The 12330-nt window shown below is 36.8% G+C and overlaps 1 protein-coding gene across 1 annotated transcript; it reads right to left on the reverse strand.

Moving 5' to 3' along the window:
- Nucleotides 1–5573: 5573 nt before the first annotated feature.
- LOC126753782 (uncharacterized) lies at nucleotides 5574–6362 on the reverse strand. Its single transcript, XM_050465489.1, has one exon. The coding sequence runs from the start codon at nucleotides 6360–6362 to the stop codon at nucleotides 5769–5771; it is 594 nt and encodes a 197-aa protein (XP_050321446.1). The 3' UTR covers nucleotides 5574–5768.
- Nucleotides 6363–12330: the final 5968 nt, after the last annotated feature.

Here is a 12330-nt window from a genome sequence, read left to right on the forward strand (position 1 = left end):
TGTGGGATTGGAATTCGCACAATCTTGTCCAAAGAGACTTGTTTACGTACTCTTTTTGAAAACAATTCGGGACGAGTCGAGAAATAACGCGTTTCATACCCAAAATGTCCACCAAAATAATTCGATCGGACTCGCGAAAGATGTCAAGCTTTCTTCCTATATTTCTAAAACTTGCTTTCCGATTTTCAAGCACCATATCATTAACTCTTTTAATATTTTTAGTAGTTGAAGTGACGAAGGTCGTCCAGAACGAGGCATTCAACTATCAACTACCGTCTTTGAAATATTATTCACCCGGTGAATTTAATTACAATTTCCAAGTGCTTTTTTGTCACAATATATGTATATAAAAACTTCTGCAACTCAATATGTTAACTTTTCTGTAATTAAAAATAAACTACGCAATTAGTAACTAAAAATGTATTTAATTACAGACTCATATTGTGTGAATAGCATTTCACAAGTTCACATAAACATGATTAGGACGTGGCCCGCAGTCGTGCGAGCAAGACGTGTAGACCTACTACGGTCTGATCAGTCTGTGACACCGACGCGGGTATAGGATCTACTTATTACGTTAGTCATATTTTTTTTATTATGAGTAATTATGTATGTGTTATTTATTTGATTTTATGTATTTGTTTGAATTGCATTTTATTTGTTTACAAGTACTGTTACGATTTTTGAAATTTTTAGGTTATAAATAATAAAAAAATGAATGATGAACGTATTCGATTGTTGTTGAAGGAGGAAAGTTCAGACTACAATTACGACGATGAATTTGATAGCGAAGTTGAAGATGGTCGACCACCCCAAGAAGAAACACGTGATTTTGAGGATGAAATTCAGTCTTCTGACAGAGAGCACGATTCTCAATCCAAATCAGAAAATAATGAAATTAACAGAGATTATTACATCGGAAAAATCGGGCGTATGCGGTGGAATAAAACTCCTGGATCAAGTAAGGTTAAGATCTAAGGGTGAAGCTAGAACCCCTTTAGAAATATGGAGGTTATTTTTCTCGGAAAGTGCTTATATTCGGATTGTTCAGTGCACAAATTAAGAAATAAACCGCCTAAAAGATAAGTTTTCACAAGAAAGGGGACTGCGTAGAGACGGATCCAATAGAAATTGAAGCGTTGTTCGGTCTCTTACTCTATGCAGGAGTATGAAGAAATAGTCGACTAAATGCCAAAGATTTGTTCAAAACTGACGGGCTATGAGTAGGAACATATTCGATTTATTACTACGGTGTCTCCGGTTTGATGATAAGGATACTCGTGTAGAACGTGCAGCAGTTGATAAACTTTCTCCCATCAGAGAGTTGTTTGGAGAGGTGGTAGAATTTTTCAAAAAATATTACGGCTTGTCACAGTTTGTAACAATCGACGAAAAGTTGGAAGCTTTTAGAGGTCGCTGCATTTTTAGGCAATATATCCATATATATCCATTTGCATTGCGCTGCTGGATAAGCTCGATCACGAATATAAGTTCAGCCTGATTGGAACTGTGCGGAAAAATAAAAAAGGGCTACCCAAACAGTTTACTGAATTACGAGGTCGAGCTAAAAAATCCAGTGTATTTGGACATCGCGGCAACTGCAGCCTTGTATCGTATATACCTAAAAAAGACAAAAATGTCTTGCTTTTGTCCAGCACGCACGATGATGAAAATATTGATGAAGAGACAGGCAAACCACAGATCATCATGGACTATAATGCGACTAAAGGTGGAGTCGATACGGTCGACAAAATGTGTGAGACGTACATATAATGTCGCTCGAGGCACAAATAGGTGGCCTATGGTAATATTTGACAGTTTGAAGAATGTGGCAGGAATAAACTCGTTTGTTTTATATCTTATGAATAATGTTAACAAGAAGATTAGCCGCAGAACGGGCGACGAGCACTCACTCTTTCTCTGCCAAGGACACTGAGGTTAAGACTTGATGAAATATGCAAATTAGATGGCCCTGAATCTGCAGCTGCATCTATCAACAATAAAATTGGCCAATGTGGATATTGCGCATCAAAAAAATATAGAAAAACGCGGTACAACTGCGCTGCTTGTGCCAAATCTTTTTGTTTAAAGCATGCTGTTATGGTATGTTCTGACTGCTTTGAAAACTTTAATATTTAACTAAATTTATGTTACAATGGTCTCAAGATATGTGATTTTTAAGAATTAAAAGTTATTTTTTATTTGTTTTCCGAACAAAAAGTTTTATGTTTGTTTTTCCTATACTATAAGAAAAAATGTGACTTTTAAGGCTGTTTTGGAAATACTGATAGTCACTAAAGTAAGAAATAAGTTATGCTAACAATTGATATTTTTTGTTATAGTTCCCATAAAATAAGAAAATATAAACGGTTTTATAGAAAAACAAGTAAGGAAAGGGCTAAGTTCGGGTGTCACCGAACATTTTATACTCTCCACGATAAAGTGATAATCGAAGTCATTTACACATTTTTCAAATACCGTACTTGTGTAAAGTTTTATTCCGCTATCATCATTGGTTCCTAAATATTTTTTTTGATAACTTTTTTTTTATAAAAGTTCATCGGTTCTTTATTTGAAACGTTAGATTGGTTCATGACATTTACTTTTTTGAAGATAATTTATAAATGTTGAACGGAAAGTCCAATCAAGTTTTGGCAGAAAATCCGCTTTTTTATCGACAAATTTTGTTCAGCGTTCTGGTTGAATGGCTACGTAAATAAGCAAAATTGCCGCATTTGGGGTGAAGAGCAACCAGAAGCCGTTCAAGAACTGCCCATGCATCCCGAAAAATGCACTGTTTGGTGTGGTTTGTACGCTGGTGGAATCATTGGACCGTATTTTTTCAAAGATGCTGTTGGACGCAACGTTACGGTGAATGGCGATCGCTATCGTTCGATGCTAACAAACTTTTTGTTTCAAAAATGGAAGAACAGTCATTTGACATGTGGTTTCAACAAGATGGCGTACTTGTGTAACAGCTTTATTCCGCAATTCATCTCATTGGACCCTAATGTATATATTAATACAGCTACGTCAAAAAGTCTACAGAAATAAGCCAGCAACTATTCCAGCTTTGGAAGACAACAGATGGCTAATTGCCCAAAAAAATGGACCAGCATTTAAATGAAATTATCTTCAAAAAGTAAATTATATTGTTTCAAATAAAGAAGATGAGATTTTGCGTGGCTCTTAAAAAATGATATTATACAGAAAAGGCATCAGATGGAATTCAAAATAGCGTTATATTGAAAGAAGGCGTGGTTGTGAACCGATTTCACCCATATTTTGTACATGTCATCAGGGTGCTAAGAAAATATTATATACCGAATTTCATTGAAATCGGTCTAGTAGTTCCTGAGATATGGTTTTTGGTCCATAAGTGGGCGAGGCCACGCCGATTTTCAATTTTTAAAAAAAGCCTGGGTGCAGCTTCCTTCTGCAATTTCTTCCGTAAAATTTAGTGTTTCTGACTTTTAGTGATTTTCAACATAACCTTTGTATGGGAGGTGGGCGTGGTTAATATCCGATTTCTTCCATTTTTGAACTGTATATGGAAATGCCTGAAAAAAACGACTCCATAGAATTTGGTTGACATAGCTATAGTAGTTTCCGAGATATGTACAAAAAACTTAGTAGGGTGCGGGGCCACTCCCACTTTTCCAAAAAAATTACGTCTAAATATGGCCTCCCCTAATGCGATCCTTTGTGCCAAATTTCACTTCTTTAATATCTTTATTTATGGCTTAGTTATGTCACTTTATAGGTTTTCGGTTTCCGCCATTTTGTGGGCGTGGCAGTGGCCGATTTTGCCCATCTTCGAACTTAACCTTCTTATGGAGCCAAGAAATACGTGTACCAAGTTTCATCATGATATTTTAATTTTTACTCAAGTTACAGCTTGCACGGACGGACGGACAGACGGACGGACAGACGGACGGACAGACAGACATCCGGATTTCAATTCTACTCGTCACCCTGATCACTTTGGTATACATATATAACTCTATATCTGACTCTTTTAGTTTTAGGACTTACAAACAACCGTTATGTGAACAAAACTATAATACTCTCCTTAGCAACTTTGTTGCGAGAGTATAAAAAGGGTCAATTGCTTTAGTTTCAGAGAATCGCAAAACACTCGGAGCTGTAATAGTACTGAGCTTGGATTGCGCGTATTTGAACTTAAGTTTATAAACATATGTATATGTTATAATAGTAATAAATGAAATAGTGAATAATTGATTTAAGAGACTTAAAGTAATAATAGATTTATTAATGCATTTAGGTATATACATATACTATACATATATGCATTTAACCTCTTTCCTTGCCGTCACATATTTCCGAATGTATAAGTAGTCATCGTTTATAATTGCAATAAATTTATTCTCTCCTACCAATTACTTAAAGATTATAGATTATTTATAAGTTGCGGAAAGCCGTTAAAATATATGAAGCTCTATTTACCTTCTGAATGGTAGTGTGTTAATTATTATCAATATTTCATGGTTATGCAGTTACATTATAAGGCGTTATTAAATTCATTTAATTTAATTGCAGTTAAAGATTAAATTTTATTTCTTCTGTCTTTGGAGAAGCTCAATTTTATTTTCTAACTTATAATTCCAATTTCTTTAAAATTTTTTATTTATTATTTTTACCTGATTTAAAAAACATCAAAATGTCTAAACTCCAGACATGGTAAACAATTATTGTTTTAAGAAGCTAAATAATATAAACATGTAATATTTTATTTTAAAGCAATCTGCTCTATTCATACGATACAATCTGGTTAAAAGATTACTGGGGTTGCGTCGAGCAAAAACTCAAAGGTGCCGCCGCCTAAAGAGCAGAACTTTTTAAAGAGTTCTTAAAATAAAAAGAAAACAAGAAAAAACGTTAACTGCGGTTATACTGAAGCTATAATACCATTCACAAATATACAAGATATTTTTTTTGAGAAGATGCAAAATCTAAATAATCTTTATTTATGTGGTTCTTTCTGAAGTTTGAGGCACTCATTTTTGACAGATATTTGATAACACGAAACCATCATACGCAAGCCATATGTGCCAAGTTAAGAGAGTTGATGGAGTTAAAAACATGGAATTACGTCTTTCGATTGCCACATTTGATGCCTTTATTTACCTCTGTTCTCCAGCATGCTTCACACACACAAGCTTTATACCCCCATGCCAATCTCCACCTTATATTCACTAATAAATTATAACTGTTCACTAGATATACATATGTACTTACGGAATTTGAAAGCACGGAGCTAAATAAAAGAAAACACAAAGCAAAGAACTTTTCTTTTCACTATAATATATTTATTTAGCGTATGTATGTATGCTCCACGTAACTCACGTCACTTGGCGGTTTTAATAAGAAACAGAAATTGCGGCGATTGTTGCGGTTAAAATGAAAAAAACTAGATTTCGCGGACGACTGCTTTGCTCCACGGATCAAACGGTAAAAGGCCGATCCCGGTCGGATCAATCCCTTTTGAAGGTTTGGGTGGTGAATAGATGCTGATTACGAGTCGTCTCGTTGATAATCGTATGGTTGTTGTGTTGTAGTGTTGTAGTAATGATCGGTGTTAAGTACTGTGTTTGATGCGTGTGTGTGTATTGGTGTATGCTGTGAAATGTTGTGTGATGAGGTGTTGTGACGTGACGTGATGTGATGTGATGTGACGGGAGGTGATGCGATGTGAGATGTTCCAGCAGTTCATAGCTCATGTGAACATCCCGGCCCCCCTAGGCGAGTTAATCGGCTAGGAACCTCTGCAGCTGTTGCAGTGTGTTTAGTACAGCGCTCAACCCTGTTGAGCGTCGTTGTTGCTGACGATGAGCGTGGCGTGGCGGAGATGGCCGTGTACGTGTTGTGGTTGATTGGCTGCTTTGTCGTCGCCGGATAGCATCGCTGCGTGGTCTGGTACGGGTGTTGGTGCTACTTTCCGACGGATTGGCTCGGCGGGGAAAACGATGAAATAGAGTGTGATGGGGCCTCTGGCAATATTGACAGGCGCCGTCGGCCCAGCACTCTATGGTGGCGTGGTCATCTGCCAGGCAGGTCATGCAATGCCCATGGGCTCTTGCAACCTGTTTTCGTTGAGCGGGCTTCATGCTCTTAAAAATGGTACATCGTTTCAGGGCGTGTGGGCGATGGCACAGGCTGCAACATGGAGGCCCCTGTGGCTCCAATAGCTGCTCTTCCCTCATCTCCCTGATTGCTTCGGTGGATGGCGGTGGTTGCATAACCGTGGTCCTTGGAGCGGCAACGGGTGCAGCCGACGCTTTGGGTATAGCGATTTCGGACCTTATGGTGTTGGAGGTGGTTTGGGCCTCCTCTACGTCCATTTCTATGGGAATATAGAATTGTATTAAATTGATTTTGTTTATAATATTAGAATGTAGTTGTTGTAGCTACATATATGCATATGTATATGTATAATACGTTGGTCTTCAACGCGCTTGTTTGAATTTATTTGTTGTATACGGATCATAAAGCGGGTTAATTTCGAATTAGCGGAATTGATTTATGATTTTTCGATTAATTTTGCGAGTTATTTTGCGGTTTTGGTTGAAGTTGCTCTCCGCTGTTTGGAAGAAAACACAGTTTAGTGACTGGTCGAGTTAATATGCCGGTTTGTGTTCGAACATCAATTCGTATGATGAATGATGTGACGCCTCAATTTTGGGCAACTTTTGGAGGAGCATTTCGGCCGGAATGAGACGAATTTCTTCGGAAATCGGAGGGATCTTGTCTTCTTGAATTTAATATCGAAGCTCTTAATAGTTGCTGGCTTATTTCTGGTAGACTTTAGACTTGAACGTAGCCCCATCGATTTATTAAAATAGTCTCCTTCTGTCTCTAAAGGCGTTAAATCGATGAAAATCTTGGTGTAAGAACTGTGAAATCTGGGTCCTTTTCGAGAGATGATATGGGTTCTTGAATTTTCCCTCAAAATGTTAGTAGTGATAGAATGCAGCTCATAATTGGCATACCAGCGCCATTTTAACATCAAAGATGCTGTTGGACGCCCACGTTGGAGAATGGCGTATTAAATCGCCAATCGTTCGATGCTAACAAATTTTTGTTAAAAATTTGGAAGAACTGAACTTGGTTTCTCTGTTGTTCTTTGGTTTCAACAAATTTTTTTCCCATTATCGCTCATTATTTTTGAATCAAACCCGCGTCGTCTGACAAAGCGTGAAAATGCCGCGAGAAAAGCCACGAGAAAAGCCACGAGAAAAGCCGCAGTAGTCAGATCTGAACAAAGCTCGAGGTGTACTGCCTTTGTCGTAAAACATACAAAGACAGCCACATACCCTTTCTAAATGAAGAAGACCTTAACATGGAGGCCTTTATCTGGAAAGGTCCAGCAAAATCAACCCCAGTGATGGTAAAGGGTAGAGCATAGTTGCAGCGTTCAGGTGGTAAAGCTGCCATGATCTGCGTACGCATTTTGTTTGTACATGGTACATGGTTTACACATGAAAATCGTCCTTTTGATTTGTGGCTTTAGTCGCGGTATATAAAATTCTTGACGGACCATTTGTTGCATTAAGCGATGCTCACCATGCAGTGTAAGCTGGTGCAGATATGATAGAAATAGGTAAGTAAAACGGGATTTCTCTGGAATAATGATGGGATGTCGTTTGTTATAACTAAGGCTAAAGTTCGCTAATCTTCCATTTGCCCGGAATAAAACCAAAAATATTTGAAAAATATGTAAAGAGATAATGAAATCTCGATTATCACTTTATTGCGAGAGAGTCCAAGAATTGATTTAGGACGAGAAGAGAGCTAAAACAAAAAATGTCAATTGTTAGCTTTTCGAGAGGTTGCTTTTCAAAACTTTGAATGAATTTGATATCTCTTTGCTAGGAAAAATAGCGAGTTTTTTGTTCTGAAAACAAACAAAATATCGTATTTTAATTCTTAAAAATCACCTTGGCATGTTGCAAAACCGCTGGGTTATCTGCACTTGCAACATGTTGCCATTTTGCTGGGCCAACTAAGTCTAAGATTTGAGATATTCGGTTAGATACATAGGTCTTCCAGGTATAGGGTGGTTTTTCTAACCATGCTAAAACTATCTCTGAGTCTGACCAAAGATACATTTTATGATCGTTTAATTTGAGATGGGTTTGGACTATTGAAATTAATTTTGCTAACAGAAGAGCACCATTCAGTTCAAGCCGTGGCAGACTGAGTGTCTTCAAAGGTGCAACTTTGGCTTTGGCTACCAAGAGGTGTGAGGATATTTTGTTATCGTACTGAGTGCGTACGTAAACTGTTACGCAATAAGCCTTGTCAGAGGCATCACAAAAACCATGTAATTTTGCGTTAATGTTAGGGGTGAAATTTACCCATCGAGGGATTCGAATTTTAGATATGGTATGTAAATTGTTAGCAAATTGAACCCATTTCGCTAAACGTAAAGGTTTTACCTGTTCATCCCATTCAGTGCCATCTTGCCACAATTCTTGAATGAGCTTGAATCATTATTGGCGAAAGCCATCCTGCGGGGTCGAAAAGTTTTGCCACCGAGGAAAGTATTTGGCGTTTGGTTATGGCGGACATTGCAGATATTGACTCAATTGTATATGAGAATTAATCTGTTATCGCATTCCATTGAATCCCTAGAGTTTTGGTTGTACTAGCCTTTTCAAATTTAAGGAAGTCTGTATCTAATAAGTCTTCTTTCTTAATGTCTTTTATAATTTCAGGGTGATTTGAAGTAATTTTCTTTAGGGGGAAACCTGCAGAATTTAATGCTTTGATCACTTGCGATAGTGATTCGCATGCTAATGCGATACTGTGGCTACCTGATAGTATGTCGTCCACGTATGTTTGTGTTTGCAACACAGAAGATGCTAAAGGCAAATTTGTTGCATTTGTTTGTGCCACTTCATGTAATGTTCTAATGGCCAAATAGGGTGCACAATTGATGCCAAAGGTGACGGTTTTAAGTTTATAGTCGCTGATTGGACTATCACTTGATTTGCGGAAGACTATACGTTGGAAATCTTGGTCATCTTCATGTACCAGAATTTGCCTGTACATTTTTTCTACATCCCCATTGAAAACGTATTTAAACATGCGCCAATTTAGAATTAGCAACATGAGATCAGGTTGTAATGTTGGCCCTGTGTATAGTACATCATTGAGTGATTTGCCTGAGCTCGTACACTTTGAGGCATTGAAAACCACTCGCACCTTTGTTGTAATTTTATCAGGTCTTATTACCCCATGATGTGGCAGATAAAAAGATAAATATCTACCTTTAGACACTTTTTCATATGGTACAGCTTCTTTCATATGATTGAGGTCAAGATATTTGTCCATCACATTATCGTATGCCGATTTAAGCTCACTTTTCTTTATCAGGCTTTTTTCCAGGCTTAGAAATTGCTGGACTGCTGATATTCTAGAGTGGCCTAGAGCTATGGTTTCAGGGAAAGTTGGTTTGAATGGTAGTCGCACAACATAACGACCATGTTCGTTTCTTGTTGTTGTGGACTTGTAATAGGCTTCGCATGCCTGGTCTTCTTCTGAAAGCTGGGTAATTTGGGGTAATTCTTCTATTTCCCAAAATTTTTTAAGTTGATTATTTGGGAATTCGTTTGAGATATTTTCCACTTGTGTGGTGAAAGAATTGATTTTTTCAGGGACTTGGCCACTTATAATCCACCCAAAGATTGTATTTTGGGCTAACAATTTATTGGAGATTTTCTCAATACCTTCAAGAATTATTTGAAGTATTAAGTCACTGCCTAATAATATGTCGATTTGTGATGGGGTATGACAATTGGGATCTGCTAATTTGAGATGTGAGCATTTTTCCCAGTGTATTTTATTTACTTCATAGCTTGGAAGCAAATTTGTAAGTTGCGGTAGAACGATGGCTTGTGCATCTATTCTAATATCCGCATTTGGAGATACTATGGTAATTGGGCATATTTTGTTCGAATTTCGGATAATTCTTCCGCCCATTCCCAAAATTTGGAAATTAGAATGTTTTCTTGGCAATTTGAGCCGATTTTGAGCCTTTGATGATATAAAAGATCTTTGAGATCCTTGATCTATTAGTGCTCTTAGTTTGAATAAATCACCCTTATGTTCTATGGTGATGACCGCAGTGGGTAAAAGAATTTTGCTTTCATTTTCTGAATGAAGCGCTTGAATTTTTGCTGCTTTAGAGCAACATGATTGTTCTTCCCTTTTTTTGGGATTTGAGGTTTCGGGACTACTTGATGTAGTTGTAGCGACTAACCCCGTGGTTTTCTGAAATTGATTTTGCTTCATATTTTGAAAGTTGGTAATATGAAGCAGTGAGTGATGTCTTCGTTGACAGTACACACAATTAAATTTGCATTCACAGTCTTTTGTCGTATGAGCATTCGACAGACAGTTAATGCAAAGTTTATGTTGTCTAACAAGATTGTTCCTGTCAGAAACGGAAAGTTTTTTAAATTTCTCGCAAGATCTTATGTTATGACCTCCCTTACAAATTTCACATAATGGTTGCCATTTATTAGTTCGGTTTGACACGAAAGTGTGACTTTTATTAACGTATCTATTGAATTGCATATTATTGCTGGCTTGAAGTTTGAACAAGTTTTTACTTGAGTCATTTTGATGACTTTTTAGATTTATATTTTTGTTATCAATTCGCTCAGCTATCTCGTATTGAGCAGTGAGGAATGTTTTCATCTGTTGCCAGGTGGGCATTATTTTTTTTTCTACAAGTGATTGTTGCCATCGTAGTAACGCAGCATCAGGCAGTGTTTCTGCACAAATAGTTACTATGATGGGGTCCCACGATTCTGTGGAGATATTTTTTGTTTTTAACACTGATATGCAATTAGTCACTGTCGAGTATAAATTTTGAAATTCCTGGCTGGTTTCTTTTTGAATTTTTGGTAGATGTAATAATGTTTTTATTGGATTTTCTATCATAGCCCTTCCATTTTTGTATCTTTCGACCAGTGCTTCCCAAGCCAGCTTAAAATTTTCGTCGTTTAAAGCGAATCGCTTGACGATACTGCCTGCTTCCCCTTTTGTTTTGTACCTTAGATGGTATTACTTTTGCGCTTGTGAGAGTTTAGGATGGTTTATATAAACGGCAGTGAACATGTCCCGGAAGGACGGCCATTGATCATAACATCCATTGAAAACTTCAGTATCACAAGCTGGTACTTTTAGATACATGCCTTTATCTAGGTCTTCTTTTGGTGTTGTAACTACTCTGGGAGGGGGAGTAGTGGCTCTACTTGGCCTTACTAAACTTATTTGTTCAGTTATCATTCCCTTTGTCAACTCATACTGATCGCGGCAGTTATCACATTTGGCTATCGCCGAAGCTTTTGCGTTTTCTGGCAGTTCTGCGTCGTCAGTATCTAGTACTGTATCGTACGCTGCCAGAAGGCGTGCCCATAGATTGTTAACACTTTCTAATTTTATATTTAAAACTGATTCTGTTATGTCAGTAATAGGGGAAGCTTGAAATCTTATACAATATCTTATAAAACTGTCACTTTCAGTGATGAATCTAGATATTGTCTGATCTTTTGATCTTTTTTGTTTTATACTCTGCTTTGAGCGTGTAGCTTCTGCAGGTGTGCCTTGTGGCTTATCTTCATCAGCCATTTTAGGAATTTCTAATGATAGAGGTGTTTTTGGATTAACCTCTCTTGTTTTGTCAGATTGCATTAATTTGAATGGAGTTTGAAGCTTTTAGCTTAAAGTTTTGTCTAATAAATAATTGATTCAAAATTAATATTGCTAAAGCAATGTAGTCAAACAGAAAGGGTATATGTATGTAAATTAAATTTTTTGTTAACAGAAGATTTATTTTTGTAAAAATTAAAAAATTTATATAAATTTTTGTAAAATATATTCTGTGATCAAATTTTTGTAGTGTATCAAAGTATATTCAGTTCGCTCGCGCTTATTTGTATGTTTATATCTGTAAACGAATTAAGAGCGCGAAAGAAAAATACAAAACGTAAAATTGTTTGTATACATATGCTTTATATGTTTGCTTTTGTTTAGCTTTGCTCGTACCCTTTTAGGTATGTAATTGATATATATGTATATTAGGGTGATTCGAAAAAAAAAAATTATTTAAAATTGTTTGTAAAATAGGTTTAGACACCTCTAAGAAAGCCTCTCCAAATATGAGTTTTTAATTGTAATGTTTGCTTTTGCCTAACGGTTTTCTATTTTTTTCTTATTATCAGATAGATGACGATGTGATCAAAAATTTTTTATCTCGCTTCCAACTACTTGAAAAAATATCTTGTTCCCTAGATTTTG

This window comes from Bactrocera neohumeralis, chromosome 3, assembly GCF_024586455.1.
Source record: "Bactrocera neohumeralis isolate Rockhampton chromosome 3, APGP_CSIRO_Bneo_wtdbg2-racon-allhic-juicebox.fasta_v2, whole genome shotgun sequence".
In the NCBI taxonomy this organism is placed as follows: Eukaryota; Metazoa; Arthropoda; class Insecta; order Diptera; family Tephritidae; genus Bactrocera; species Bactrocera neohumeralis.

Bases quoted from the DNA above. Each gene is read 5' to 3' on its own strand.
- LOC126753782 (XM_050465489.1), bottom strand. From the start codon at position 6,362: ATGGACGTAGAGGAGGCCCAAACCACCTCCAACACCATAAGGTCCGAA.